The sequence below is a fragment of the Contarinia nasturtii genome, unplaced genomic scaffold (genome assembly GCF_009176525.2).
Source record: "Contarinia nasturtii isolate CC-2019 unplaced genomic scaffold, AAFC_CNas_1.1 Cnas_scaffold_533, whole genome shotgun sequence".
NCBI classification, from domain to species: Eukaryota; Metazoa; Arthropoda; class Insecta; order Diptera; family Cecidomyiidae; genus Contarinia; species Contarinia nasturtii.
The window spans coordinates 1,247,927-1,264,392 of record NW_022197885.1 but is presented as its reverse complement, the minus strand read 5'-3'; the positions used below and the strand labels follow the sequence as shown (position 1 = coordinate 1,264,392).

General features: G+C 34.0%; 1 protein-coding gene and 1 long non-coding RNA gene across 3 annotated transcripts; one reads left to right on the top strand and one right to left on the bottom strand.

The window, feature by feature from the left end:
• Positions 1 to 280: 280 nt before the first annotated feature.
• LOC116339837 lies at positions 281 to 1,044 on the bottom strand. The gene is made up of 2 exons (XR_004201027.1): positions 911 to 1,044; positions 281 to 838 (listed from the first exon to the last, which is right to left on the bottom strand). It is a non-coding gene; the product is annotated as an uncharacterized LOC116339837 (long non-coding RNA).
• Positions 1,045 to 2,259: 1,215 nt separating this feature from the next.
• On the top strand, positions 2,260 to 13,695 carry LOC116339764. 2 transcript variants are annotated; one of them, XM_031765800.1, is made up of 7 exons: positions 2,260 to 2,518; positions 8,121 to 9,183; positions 9,939 to 10,089; positions 11,530 to 11,691; positions 11,865 to 12,124; positions 12,362 to 12,454; positions 13,286 to 13,695. In XM_031765800.1, the coding sequence occupies exons 2-7, from the start codon at positions 8,278 to 8,280 to the stop codon at positions 13,388 to 13,390; spliced, it is 1,677 nt and encodes a 558-aa protein (XP_031621660.1). In that variant the 5' UTR covers positions 2,260 to 2,518; positions 8,121 to 8,277; the 3' UTR covers positions 13,391 to 13,695. The 2 variants fall into 2 exon arrangements, with proteins under 2 accessions (XP_031621660.1, XP_031621659.1); XM_031765799.1 differs by having other exon boundaries at positions 2,260 to 2,943.
• The last annotated feature ends 2,771 nt before the right edge of the window (positions 13,696 to 16,466 follow it).

Genomic DNA, 16,466 nt, shown 5'->3' with positions numbered 1-16,466 from the left:
ACTTCACCCAAAAATTCAGCTACGAAGGAATTGAAATCGGATCATAAATTCTCTGATTTCAGTTTACTCCAGCCGATTATTTTGCTCCATAATAAATCTGTAGAGCCAAGCGTCGTTTTTGAGCCGATATATATGGAAAATCAATCATTTTAATAACTCAAATAACATTTAATTGAATGAAATCTTATTCAACTTCAAATGTGGAACAAAAATGAACTTGGTTTGGCAAAGCCATCAAATGCCAAAATGTCTCTAAAAATGAACGATGGACGGAAAATAATAATTATAAAAAAGAATTCCTTGTTAATTTTATTTTATTGCTTATTATCTTATCAATACCAATTTATATACATTGGGAATTTTTCCAAAGATTATGATTATAATCATATTATAATATTGAACATAAAGTTTTCTTTTAATTCCAAACATTGCATTGTGCGTAATTCGCTGACTTTTCATTTCGAACTTAGTAGCTCCAAGCAGCACTGCAGCTATAAGAACGGGAAGAGCTACCGCCCTTCTTGTAATCGTTCAGCATACATGATCGATTGTTTTTAAAAACCATGTATGCACATATCCTTTCACCATATTTGGATGCTGTTAACGTCTTAATATTGTCTTCTTGTACATTATTATCAACTTCTCGGATTCGACTCAAATATTTCTGCTTCTGAGAGATAACATTTATTTCGCAAGGATAATAATCACATCTTGCAATATTCATAATCGAAACACTGATAATCAGCATAAAAATTACACTTTGTCGGTCGAACATCTTGAAGAACAATCTATTACACTTGATGCGCTCGTTGAAACTGATGCGTTGCTGATTTTATGCCTTTATATACGATTATTAAGAGCACACGTTCAATAAAAGTATTGGAATTTTTTGTAAAATTATGATGCTCACCGAAAATGATGTGTCTTTATAGAAATCAAAATGAGTAATAAAAGGCATTAATTCGGCTGTCAACAATGTAAATGAGACCGAACACAAATTGCATATTGCCGCACTTACATTGCCGAAACCGTTTGCAATGACACCTTTATCAACACATAACTAACAATAAACGTGTGGATTGAATTACGCATATTGGCATCATACTTTCCAATTAAAAATGAATCACTATAGAATATTCCGAAAAAATGACAAAAAAACACATCTGTTTATTCAATGGGGACGTTTGCCATGAAACAAATAGGATCGAATCAATTGCGACACTTAAAACAACAGAATTCTTATTCAATATTATACGTAAATAATATCTCTTATTGATCAAAATATTCCAAAGAATTGAACAATTCATCTTTTTTATTCTCGTTTAAAATCCATTCCATGACTGGTATCAATGTGAAATTTTGCAATGTTTTAGTAACGAAATAAATGTAATTATAGATTCCATAACAGATTTAAACGAAATATCAACCAGCTCCACTTGAAAGTTTCACGTTTGAACATTCCGCTTCAACTGATGGAGTCAGTCATGCGTTTTTTTTTTTTTAAATATAAACATATATATAAACATGTTGCATGAAGATTCGATGAAATACACGTTTTCTTTTGATCAATCAATTAATTAAATGCATTTAAATATAAAACACAGAAATCGAATTGCTCGATCATTGATCTCTTGAGGTTTGATTTTATGAAAGAAACAACAGTTCATCAAGAAATAACGATTGAATTTTACTACGTTTGGGCGTTGATGTTTTTATTATTCAAACTGATTTTTTTGCAATTAGAAATTACGATAAAACCAAAATGTTATTCGTCTGAAACAGAAAATTCATGAAATACAAGATTTGCCCGATGAAAGTTCAACCGGTGATGAAAACCGAAAAGTGAAATCAAGAACCGCAGAAAACAACGACAGGTAAAGTGAGGTAAAGTTGAATGAATGAGAGAATATGAAAACATGCACTCACACAACCTCATGCCAAAAGGTGATCGTTATATAAACGCACGTAGGGCACAGATGTACGAAGAGAATGGAATGGGCAACATTAACAAAAATAACAACACATTCATTTGTTTCACATGCATGTCTGGATCGATTAGCACACACAGGCCAAAGCAGAGACAGAAAAAAAGAATGAACAACCAATACATACGTGAAAAGTCGATCGGTGTGTATGTGTCAAACGATCGGTAAAACGTACAAATGCACAAAACCGTTTCACTGTATGAACGTGTGTGCACACAAGCGAACAACTTAGCGACAACAAAGAGTACACACATTCACATCAACCGTGCGAACGAAATAAAACGTTGGAAAAGTGTTCACACACGAAATACGATTATACGCTGTGTAGTTTGTTTTTTTTTTTATTCGGGAAGAGAATCAAAAACTTGAAAGCAGCAACAGTAACATAACGAACAGCCGACATCGAGAGACGTAACAAGATGAAACAATAAAATTGAGGAAAAGAACTCTTACACATTTCGAAGCAACAGGTCAACCGACTTACCGATTGCAGTTTTTATCTCAAATGATGAAAAAAGAAGTGTACACAGAGAGTACGTTCAGATAAATGTTTTTTTTTTCTTTTTGTGTTTGCTTTTCTACTCTTCATCCAGAAAAGTGCTGTGATTTTAATTCTCAGTGAATTTATCGGGATCCCAAAAGTGAAATAACGCAGAAAAAGTGAAACTACTTTAAATAGATTTTTGTGCTACGTGAAAACAATCAAGACAACGAATGAATTTCAATTGTGTTTGTGCAGACATTTGAAGCTTGAAAAGTGCATATTGAATTGTTTTTTAAATTTACAACAGAAACGAAAACGTATTGGCGAACTTAGTTCACGATTTGATTAGATAGAAGAAAAAAATGTCGATTCGTCGATGTACTGCACAATTTTTATTCCACCAACAGCTATTTGTTGTAACGATGATGGCCTGAAACGTGTGTGGTTTCTTGTGAGAGATACATAAAAAAGATAGTAAGTAACGACATGAAAAAAAAAGAAAGAGAAACAGAAAAAAAATCTCAACAAAAAAAATATATATGAGTATAAAAAAAGATACTGAAAATCATTCTCAAGACCATTGTGTGTGCATTTAAGCAAAGAGCCCGAGCAAAGCAAAGAAGCAATAATAGCCGAAGAATTGCGGAACGGTGAAACGAAGAGAAAAAAACAACACACACACATTCATGGCAACGAAGAAGTAGATGAAAAACGGCAAAAATAAAGAGCGCAAAGAAAAGAAAATTGCACATACGTACACAGATAAACGAATAAATGCCAAAAGTGCCTTCGGCCTGAGATACTTTATACTTTTTTATTTTGCTTGCTATCTTTCTTTTGCTTTTCTTGCACTGCTAACTTCCGTCTCTTTCATGTAAATGCTTTGTGGCCGTTTTTTTCGTATAAAATCGAAAATCAAAACATTTTTCAGATTCTTTTTTCAACTCCAAATGATCAAGCGCCAAAGCAGATGATGAAGAAGAGAGGAAATTCGTTTTTTCCCCCTCTTCAAGAATAATGAAGTTCAAACGCCAAAACTTCGTAACTGATGAACATACCATTCAAATTGCGATGTATACATCCTAATCTGACCAAAAATTTGCATGCAAAATAATCATCGAATAAAGTTAATATTCTGCTGTATGCCGATGACGACAACGACAGTGGCGGCAACGAACAAAAAACCCATCAATTAAGATAATAGCGATATAAAAAAACGAATTTATTTTTATTATTCGACAAACAATAATCATAACATAATTTCGATTTTGGCGATTATCATTTCGATTGAATAGTACAAGTGTTGATTTGCATGTATTGAACAAGGACGTTTATTTAAACAATTGTATACGAAACAAAATTCACGATGTGTGTTCATTAAATTCTTCTTTTTCGTCTGCTTTGTAATCACTTATAATTGAATTCGCTATCGCTGATTCGATATAATTCAAATGCAAAATCAAATTGCTCGATTGTCGTGCGTCGTTGAAATCCATGTCATCGCACCATTTTTAATAAGGTTGTTATTGTCAATTTGGGTATTCGTGTCACTGATCACCATAAAATAAAGTCGACACGGCAACCATAGAAAATAAATAGAAATTCACAATTCGAACGAAAAACACTAGTGAAGACATTTGCGACGATCTAACTTTTTCCGCTTTTCAAAGCATTGCTGTATCCGGCTGTATCGAACCAATCGACCAATGTTTTGCGAATCATGAAATAGCATAGCGCAAAATTTTCGAAGCGAATGAGAATACAAAACAATGCTACTAGTGAAGGCCAAGAAGACCGTTGAATTTAATATCTAAATTAACCGAAGATTTTTCGCATTTTTGAAATGAAACAATAAAGCGAGTGAACAACAACAGCAGAAAAAAAAAGTATTGAGAAAAATGAGTCGCCTTTTATAAAACTACCTATAATTCTCACATGCGAAAACAATAGAAAAGATACACGCCAAGTATGTATAACGAATCATTCATGATTTTCGCAAGAGAAACCGAAAAAAAAACCACACGGCAAGAGAAAAACAAAGAGGCCGATGGTTTTCGAACATGTTTTTTTTTTCGTATCGTTGTCTTTGTTTTAAAATTTATATTGATGTATGCGGTTACACATTTTGCTAATGTGAATTTCATTCGTCAGAATGATGACTCATATACTCAGTTTTTTTGGTGTGTACAAAGTAGTGCCATTGGAAGAAACAAGCACAGAAAAGAGAGCGAAAAAAAAACACTTGTAAAAACTGAAACAGATGCATTTCGCTACTCGTTCGAATTGTTAGCATTTTTGTATTTTAGTTTTCGATTCACAATACGTGTATAAAATCGTTGTATGTGCGAAATGTTGTCGGTTAATTCAGTGGTGCGGTTGTTTAACGAAATGATGTTAATTGATGGTCGAACACGACAAGCGGCTTATGTGCGTTAAATAAGTCAAAAGCATTTTGAATGCCGGTCATATCATGTCTTTGTCGATTGTAGTCGACCCTTCGATGCGTGTTTTTTTTTCTCTCCATCACTTTACCTAATTTGAATATATTGGTGTGTGCAATGCGTCGCATCGAGCAGCTGTGCCAAAAGGAGAATTAACATCGGAATTTTTAAGTGTATAGACAACGGTGTACAGTACACATTGTATTGTTGTTCAGCAAATGAACATTTTACTTAAAGTGAATGGGCAAGAATTGCCATTACGCAAACTTCATTTAATGAAAATGTAATTAACACGATGCAAGCAATTTTTGATGTTGAAATCGATCATAAAGTGTGAACGTGCTCCGGATTCTGAATTGAAAAATATATTATTGATGCTGAGTGTTGCAATGCTATATATCTTTCTCTTTCGTTCTTGCGCTCACGCGTAGACTCTATTTATGACATTGGCTAGAGTCTTATTCTGCTGTTCTATGCAATTAAGAAGCCATAACAGTCTCTTCGGTAAAGGTCATTTGCCATTATTTCGAGAAGATTCAATTGAACGTACGTCAATAATCGTCTCGAAAACAAAAGCAGGCGTCAATTATTTTATGGTATTCTTAAAAACTTCCAATTGGATTGGTAATAAAATTCGTTGAAGCATTATGAAACAAATATTTTATTGCGTAGCCATCCTACACAAGAAACTTTTCTTAAAAATAGCATTCCCGTTATCTCATTTGAACTTGCAAACGCGATAATGATCAATCAATGGTTATTCGTCTTCATTTGGCAAACAGCATATTTCCCAATAACAACAACAACAACCAAATACAGGAAAGAAAAATAAAAACAAATCCTAATGGCTGTTACTCATAATGCCATAAAGAAATTGCAAGTATTGAGTTATTGCGTTCGTAAATTAACAGTTTTTCGTTGCAAATGTATAAACGTAACTTCACTTCGTTGCAATCGGTAGAAATTATGCGAAAACCAGTGTTTCATTAGCTAAACACAAGAAAGAGAGGGAGGTATAGAGAAATGCATGCGGTAAATGCCAATTAGAATGGCATTGGTAGTAAAATAAGATAAAATTCCAGCTAAATAGTATCGTGCTTGTTGCAATCATACTTATTCGTACTGAAGTGTTCATTTGATTGTGTGCCAAGTGCCAAATGGACTCTGTCCATTGCATACAAAATCGTTTTTTTTTTCTTTTTAATTGTTTCGTTGAACATTTTTTTGAAAATGCACCACAAAATCTGATTTCTCCGAATACATCATCATGTTGGCCGACTTAATGACACCTTCCGGAACACAGTAATGACTCACTCGTCTTTTGGGATTTGTGAGAATATTTCAATTTCGAAACGAACAAACGACCACGAACCACTTTGATAACATGATATATGCAGTAATGCACCAAAAACCAGAACCTTCAACATCACCAACGACACACATTGACTTCACCGAATCGTCGGTTAAATTATGTTTTCTGCCGTTTGTTGTTTTATTTTATTTCATTCGCTCGCTATCTACCTAACATTTTGTTCATTTTGTAATGTGTTCTTTTCCCTTCGTTTGAGCGTATGCGAGAAGGCAACAAGCAGGAGCATCAGAAGCAAACATGAAAACACGTTGTTCTCTCTCTCTACGTATTTGTACGATGTTGTTTATTATTTTGCGGTTTTGTGGGTCTTGAAAGGCTGCGCGCTGTAAAGTTGAAACAAAACCGAGAACACCAACTAGATTGAGATGCACAAACACGGCAAATGATTGACGGCTAATGAGCAATAATACCATCGCCACACATCCATACACACACTCACACACAGTATGGACGATAAAATGTTGTCGTTTTTTTCTCTTGTCTTCTTGAAACGTGAATGCACAAACGGTAAAATGAGAAGCGATGCGAGTCATTCAAACGCACCTAACTTGCTTTGGTTGTTAATGTTGTTGTTGCTTCTCGTTCTTTTCGTTTCGATTGAATTGTGTGTATGTGTTTTTTTTCAATGTTGTCTACTTTTCTTTTATAAAAACTTATTCGAGTGAGAAAATTTATTTAAAAACAACAACAACCGACCGTAGAAACAATCAACGAAAAGGCAAAGATCGAATCTCAGTCCAATGCTGTATGGTTAAATGAAGGTAATCGGTCGAATGGCTTGACGCAAATGAGATCAGTATGTGGAAATTTCATAGAAAACAAACACAAAATATATCGCTTACACATCACATATTACTAAACGTGTGCATACAGCAAAGACTTAAAAAACCAACAACAACAACAAAAAATACATTCAGTTTGTAACGTGCATATCATTAATGTGTTTAGCCGTTGAAATATGTCGAAAACAATATCTAAGTACACAAAATGGGCATGAATTGAAAAGAGAATGAAAAATATTGAAAATAGCTCGCTCAGAACTATAAAAATGCATATTTTATCAGTGAAGCGCGATGGTATGCTCAATAAATTTTGTTTGTGTAACCGAATGACTCATAATTTGCTTAACACGCGCATTGCATAAAAGATAAAATATTCTCTTCCGACATCAACTCACATTCGTCGTTTCTGTTGGAGCTACTCTTCTGTATTTACTTGGTTGCTCTGTACTCCAGAATTGTGGTGAAATGAGAAAGAAAGGAAACGCATTAAAATGTACACGGCCAACCTCAGACAGCACACTATTTGCACTGGATATGGCTTCTTTACACCCAATGCTTGCTCTGGCACTCAACTTAATCGTTTAGATGTTTTCTTGTCTCATTCATTGACATACATGTACTCGGTTTTTTTTGCAATTTGACCAAATAAAGCGATTATTTACGTTGTACTGTGTTCCGTACACTCTTTGTATGATTCGCTTCTATTTTTGGTTAATTTAATTGTTTGGTTGTGATTTCCATAAAGCGTGTTTAAAAAAAGGAGAGAGAGACACGTAAACACCTTGGCTCTGGAAATGTTGTCCGCGAAATTAAGTTGCTAAATAAAATCGAAGTGGCTTATTTTTGTTTAGTCTTACTTCGCTTGAACTGGCTTTCGAAAGATTTCCTTTTTTGTCAATAATTCGTTGGCATTTTGTTAATGAACTTCGTATGTCACCACCTGAATCAAGTTTTGGTTTGGTCGTGTCGAAAGAGTGAAAAACAAAGATACGGAAACACCTGCTTTCAAATTAAATAATATGATTGAATTTCTTTTTTTCTTCTTCATCCTTTTAGATTGATACACAAATAAAAAAAACTGCATTAATCAATAAATAAGACTGGTTTATTTACCTGGCACTCAAGAGAGAAAAAGAGAGAGAGAGAGAGACGCGCGAAGACAGAGCGAAAAAAAAGATCGGAAGTGATAAATCAAAATAGTTGAGCGACAACAATGCAGCGAGATCACCTGTTCAATCGGTCAACACGACCATTGCTGGATTCATCACCAAAAGGTCATTATCATGCACCAACCGCGACAATTATCCAGCAAACAAAAAAGCCAAAACAGACGATAGGAAGCGATTACAAGCTAATGCACGGTTTTAATGATTTCAATTTTGTGGCGAACCAATACAAAAATCTGAGTAACACACACACTGGCTATCCGTATGGTAATAATAGTCCGCCCGATTCACCGAATGCTTCATCGTTACGCTATCATCAATCGAATGGATACGATGACAATACCAGTGGTCATTTGCCGTATTATGATGACGATTCTGGTTTTCATACCAATAATTCAAGCGAAAATTTCAGTTGCCGCAGCAATCATTCTCATTCACAATCAATGAATTACTATGAAGATCCAAACGACCAATATCACAATCAATTCAATGGAAATCAGTATCAATTGCACAAAGAAATTCAATCATCACAAAATGTCATTCAAAAAAAGAGTGGCTTCTTCAAAGAATGGTCACGTTTTGGTGGCAACAGTGGCAATGGTAACAGCAGCACCATCACCACCAACAACAAAAACAGCAAAACACATCACAAAATTACAAACAGTACAAACGACAACGGATTCCAACAATCGCCCGAGCCAATGCATAATAAGCATCATCATCATCACCAACAACAATACAATTGCAATAAAATCAACTCAATCACACCAAGCCCTGTGAATCGTTTGCTTGACAATGGTCCATTTATATTCGGCGTACATTCTCAAGCATGCTATTCACTGCCGTCCAAAGTAAAAAACGATTCTGTGATAAAACATTCTACGGCAACATCTGTTCTAACAACCAAATACACACCAATCGATCCGGATGCAAATATCGAAGACGCAAACGATGTAAGTATAGACAAATTTCAACATTGATTACGATGCTCGTTTTACTTTTTCTTCAATGTACGTTGTTGTATGCGTTGATTACAATCGACGTCGATTGATTATTATTATGTGCCCGTGCAAATGTGCGATGTACAGATAAAACGGGAAAATGAAATAAAACCCCATCCCAATATGCCCTTTCTATGCGATTGATTTTCTTTTTTCGATCCCTTTTTTTATCCATTTTTTTGATTTTTTTTTACTCGTCATTGATTCCGTGCGTAAATCGACGAAGTGATTTGACATCAAAACATTTTCCTTAATACATTCGGTCACATTTGGATTTATGACTTAAACACATAACATATGATGATCCTTTGTTTTGCTTTATCCATCGTCCTACTCCGAATAAATTACGATTTAACATTAATTCCATACCCAATTTTATTGTTATTCAATTTACTAATTTATTTGATACCTTTGACGTCATTCAACACAGTTTTTCTTCTATATTTGGCAGCCGTGTGAAATAACGAATCGATATATCGGTTCGAACAAACCATTTTTGATACGCCCATTCTATTCTTGCATCCTTTTTCTTCATTCCCCATACACAATATATAAATACAATCTTATTATTATTAATACATTATCCATTCGCTTTGAACTTTCTAACAAAATATGTGGCGTTTTTTTTTCTCCTTTCTATGTGTGTCTATTTTTTTGTGCGCTCGCTCAATGTGATGCAATGTGTTGCATGCATTCAAACCATGCAGTTATATCGTCGATGTGATGCAGCGGTAATCGATGACAATGCACAAAGCGCTAACAGACGTGTGTTAGATACAGCAGCCGTTGCAAATGCCCCAGCGAAAGAGCATGATCGACGACTTAAGAAAAAAACTGAAAAATGCCGAACCAAAACAGGTATGTATATGTTGTGTGCATTTGTATGTGCACATTGTGTATTATTATTGTATGTTCCAAAAAAAAGAGACCAGTTTAAAAACTCAATGGGATTTGAAATGTTTGTTTAACTGTAGAAATTCTCCATTCTTCGAACGTCGACGACATGATAAATGTAATGTGTGTGTTTGTGTTTGAACATTTTTGTCTTTATTCACTGCGCATTTTATGCCATTGATTCATAAAATAATCTAACATTTGCCCCGGTCTCTTCATAACATTGTCACCTTTTCTTCACGTTCATGGAATTAGCAATGAATGGTGTGTGTGTGTGTATGTATTGCTTTTTTCTCTCTTTATCTTTACTCATTTATGCTTGTTAAATGTCTTTTTGACATTTTTTTTCTTCATGTGTTCGAATCTTTTTTGTTTTCTTATGCTCGTTTTTCTTTTATAAATCTCTTTCTTTATTCGTTCAATGTTGTTTTGTTACAATAATTCGGTCATTTTTATTTCACTTTTCACTTTTGTTGCGTAAAAATTGTTGTTGCTCATTTTTCGACAATTTTTTCCAACAAATATATTGTAATTTTGGTTCAAACATTTTCAACAAATATCCATTAAACTAAAGTTTGCCGTTTGGTATACACGGATAGCGATAGACAATGCTACAATCGAAATCGGAATGAATGGGATAAGTGCAGTGCACACACCCAGAGATATATATATATACATAAGAATGAATGCTGTATGGATCGAAATCAACATCAGTTTCAACGAGACGAGAGAGAGAGAGAGAGAGAGAGAGAGAGTAAACTGTGTTACTGCATTCGGTCAAAATTGAATGACAAATTGTTCAAAAGACAAAATTGAAATATTTACTCAAACTTTTACAAAGTCAACGCAAAACTGATACTCTATGTATGGTTCGCTCGCTAAACGTATATAGTGTGTGCGACGTATGTGACATTTATACAAGTAAAGTATATCCGCAAATAAAATTACTGCTTGCCTGAGGTTTAATGCTATCAAATTTCTCGTGGAATCAAAGTCAAATGTAATCAAAAACATTCACTAACTCGTTGTATATTGAGCGAGATGTGGAATTATTACGAAATCCCTAATCCAAAACTTCAAACTTTTAACTGATTGCCAATGAATTTGATTCACTTAAACTTCGTCAATTACATTTCACAGTCAACATGTGAAGTTGTTCCAACTTTTTCTTCTCTGGATCTTGTTTTTGTTTTGATTGGAAAACAACAAATTTTGAAAAAAAAAACGTTTAAAATAGCCCACATTGGAAGAAGATACGAATTTGATTTTAATAACGAAGAAAGAGAGTTTGAAAAATAGAGTTTCATGTTACATATAGGAAAAATTCATAGCTTGTATTATGTATTAAGATATTCGATATGTTTTACAAAATGTGTGTTTTTTGCTCTTTTCTATCTTTTGCAGAAGCATCGAAGAAGACTAAAAAGAGCCAAAAGAAATCGGGCAATGCAATCAAGTGTGTTGTCGTTGGTGACGAGAAGGTAGGAAAAACGAATCTAATATTGGCGTATTTGCAGCATCGTTTCACAACAGAACATGTGCCAACCGCATCCGACATTTACAACTGTAAGTAAATCAACTGTTAATGCGAACAACTTAAAATTGGGTGACCATTCGACATTTTTTGTTTGCTCACTCTTGGTTTTCTGTTTGTATTATTTGTTTATGTATTTGTTTGTCCCTCTCTCAATCTCTCTCTCTCTCTCTCTCTCTCTCTCTCTCTCTCTCTCTCTCTCTAGTTGAAGTAAAGGTGGATGAGAATCCTGTAAAAGTGGAGTTGGCCGACACAGCGGGACAAGACTTTTTAGATCCATTGCGACGTTTATGCTATCCGGACAGTGATGTATTTTTACTGTGCTTTTCGGTCATCAAACCGGACACATTTGTAGCGGCACGTGAAAAATGGGAGCCAATCTTTCGTAAAACGCACAAGCCCATTGTCATCATTGGTACACAGTCTGATCTGCGAAGCGATTCGGGAGTTATTTCAAAATTGTTGGTAAATATCCCCCCATTTTGGTGTGATAGTGTTTGTGTGCGGTACTATATTTTGTTTCATTTTATTTGTTTGTTATTCCATGAATTTTGCATTATAAGGTTCGCGATGACAGACATGCCAAAATTGGAATTATTGATTCAAAAACTGCACACATAGATAGAAAAGAAAATTCACCCCAATCAAATCACAGATTCCAATCTTCTGCTTTTTTCTCATTTGTTTCTCTTTATTTCGCAGGCAAAAAATGAAAAACCTGTTTCATCTGCTATTGCATGGGACTATGCGACATCGATTGGTGCAAAATATATTGAAACGTCGTCTCGAGCAAATGTAAGTATTATCCTCATCCATATTCTCTGTGGCATTAGCTTGAACTGCATCTACTATCTACATGCCGTGTACAACAAGAACAAAAAAAAACAGAATTCGATACATGGAATGTTCGTTGCGGTGCTATCTGCTATGGCATATTTTCATAACAGAATTACGTATGCGAAACGGTTCCCAAACATACTTTTTTGGCATCTATTTTTGGTTGTATGTTCGATCACTTGTATATTATTTGCATGCTGGATTCTTTTTTATAGGTCATGTCATTCAGAAACAGAATATTCCATTTATGCGACGCTTTGAGGGATGATGCTGTGCTCTTCGTATTTTCAGCATATTTTTTTCTCGTTAGTGTTTCTTTTTTGTCGTTCCAAGCATGTTATATACATGTGTATGCCGTTCCGGCTGTACATATATTGTACATGAACCTGATAATATTGATACACTCCTGAACAGAATTTTCTAAAAAAAAATCTGGTACAATAACTTGTCAATATCTTATTTTATATACGTAAGCTAGTTGCTTGAAGCGTAGCTCATAGTAACTGTGCCATTTTTATCAAAATTCAATAAAATCTATCGAACACTTTCCTCATGCAACAGTAGCCACATAGTAACCACAAAACAGATGCAAAAAGTAACAATTTTAATTTTCCTCCTGAAATCCACATACATCCGATGCACACATATTAAATTCCGATAGCTACCACATCAAATAACTATGCACTTCATTTTTGTTTAAATTCCAACATTTGATAACGTTTTTTCTCTTTTTCTTTTTTTCGATTGAACGAACCATTGGCATCGCGATCATTTCAATGGAATGAACAGTTAAATGTGAAAGAGGCCTTCGATACAGCTATTTGGCATGCGCTTGTGTCAATGAACGAAAGAAAAAAACCACCACTTTGGAAGCGATTACTCTGCCTGACCTAAAATCATTTCACTGCTGTAATTGGATTCAAATTAAACGAATTTCCACTTTTTTCGTCCTTTAAAAACATACATATTAAGTAAAATGTTGTTCATAGCTATGTATTTTTTTTATTTTGAAATTGTAAGTGATAAATGTATCAGCAAGAGAATCACATAGTTATAATTACCTTTACACATTCCGTTTTTTGGAAAAAATTACGAAACATTCGATGACGTTCTGTACATTTTAGCATTTATATGTGTAAGGAAATTACAAATACATTTACGAAATTATTGGTATTGAATAATAAATTTAAAAAAATCAATTACTTTGAATTCGAGACCAAATTCTATTCAAATAAATTATTTAAAATTGCATTCGACGTTTTTGTCATCTTCTATTTTGAAAGGACTTGTAATTGTGTGTCCTGAATTATAAATGAGACATGTAGCACACGAATTTACAGATTTCTACTGATCTTATACCGCTGTCCAAAACTTGCTCCGTTGTTTTTATGCAATACTGTCAATGGCCATAAAATGCTGGCTGCACTTTAAACACATTCGAGCAGTTCATTATAGAAAATTGGTCATAAAAGTTCCAATACACATACCGAATTTAAATAGCCATCGTTAGCAACTAATTGAATTTTACAACATTTTTAACTCTTTTGACTTTGAGAGCAATATTCCTGTGTATCAAAATTATTTTGGTAAGTATTAAGTAATCTACAAAATACATAATTTAAAAATAGAACAAAAATAAAGGCAAATGCCAAATTGTTCGAAGATTTTCATATTTGAGCCATAACCTGTCACCATGTTAACAAAAATGCCATTCCACCCTTCGTATCTACAATGCAAACCAGTCTATGTATTTCGGATGGATATCAATCCGAGATATTTTAGAATATCTGGATATTCAACGCAACTGCACAGCGCCAGAGCTGTGTGCGTCGCAAATAGAATCTACGGTATGTCGCGATGTATATGTGTATCAAGTGCCGCACGTACACAGTCACACTGTGTCTGTATTTTACGTGTAGCGACATACCGTAGATTATATGTGCGACGCACACAGCTCTGGCTTTGTGCAGTTGCGTTAAATATCCAGATATTCTAAAATATCTCGGATGGATATCCATCCGAAATACATAGACTGATGCAAACTTTAAGAAAACAGGCATACCGATAAAATGATAACCAGACGTTTTTATTGTGAATTTATCTCTTTTGCTACAAAATCAACAGAACTATAAACCGCTATACACGGATGTTTCGAAATACAACAAAACAACAACTATTTACTCCTTTACCGCTATTTACTACTTTAAAAAGTCAAACTGAATATAGCATCGATTTTTTTGGATTCGAGCATGATGGAATATAATCGAAACAGGAGAACTATGTAAATACTCACCAATAAGTGCCAAGAAGCTTACGATTTTTTTTGAATGCAGTAAATTTGGTACATTTATCGCTCGTAATAGATGTCGACGTCTTGCAGCTGACAATCAAAATAAACCGGAATATTTTAAATGCATTTACAAAACGATGAGGAACGATTTTACAATACTTAAATCGAAAATGTTTCATCATTGTCGTTCCATTTTTCTTCTATCGTTTTCCAAACTCATGATGATATGTGTTCAACTTACATTCGGTTGAATAACGAAAATTATGACAACGCTTCAAAGTATTTTATTTAATTCATTGTGTGACTTACTGTCATATACGTCCAAGAGAGTTTTAGTGTTGAGAAATAATTAGATTATTACTATGTCACATATTCTATTTTCAGAAAGACTTTGCAGAGATTTCAAAACGAATATGTTGTTATGGCCAATGAAATAACAAATTTTCTGTCATATTTTATTTGAGAATTCAAGCACTCAAGTCTTAATGGAAACTAAATGCGAGCGGAGATACTGCTTTATTGAATATGGCATAGCTGTTGAATTTTCGATGAATTATTTTCAAGACGTTCATTTTCCGACATAAAATATGCATAGTCACGTGGAACACAATATTCCTTACATGTATAAAATATGATATACAAATTGGCTTTACGATTTCCATCAGACATGCCAATCCGATTTAATACGATTCACATACGTATTGATTTGTGTGTGGGTGTGTTCAATCTAATTCGAATGGTAATGAAATTTGCGTAACATTTTACGCGCTTAACATTCTTGCGTCAATGTTATTCGATGAAACCGAAGAGATATTGAAATAAAACACATAATACTTGATTATTTTCGAAAAAAAATGTGATTACAATCATTTAATTTGTTTCCACATTTCCTTGTTTGTTAAATTTTGATACAGTAATAATAATAATAATAATAATCGTTTATCATTCTCTCATCATCCCTTTTTATCGATCCAATTTAATCTACATGTTGATATTTGAGCTTTGAATGTTCTAGTGTGTGTGTGTGTGGTGTATGTCTGTGTGTAAATTTTCTGCGCTCACAATATCCGTAAAATATCTCATCTTGTTCCATTCTATCGTACTGGGATTATGCGGTAATTCTGATAATGAGTAAACAGCAAATCATCTTATTTCATGCAACATAAAATCCCGAACAAATCTAACAAATTGAAATTATGAATGAAAAATCTTGAAACGTAATATGAACAATTTTGTTGAAATTTATAATAACTCTCGTTCTATCTGTCATTTTTTTCTTGTCACTTGTCCCCCTTTTTCCACTTTCTTTTGACGATACTTCTTTCATCTTTGAAAAACATTTTCAACATTCACAGGTAAGTAGTATTTATTCTTTAATACATTTAGAAGACATTTCAGTTTAATTATTATACTATGTGATTATCCCACAATGTGGCTCTATATAAATATAGTATAGCATATGAATTTGTTATTCATTGCAACATTGATAGTTCTTTTGAATGATGAGTTCGATATCTCTCTCCCTCACTCTCTTCATTTAGCTGCACAGTACATACTAGACTTGTCAGATTTAGTTCTCTCTGGCATTTTTTTTTCCAATGCCACCATTTGAAACTTTTTACAGCATTACTCTCTTTCTCTCTCTCTCTCTCTCTCTCTCTCTCTCTCTCTCTCTCTCTC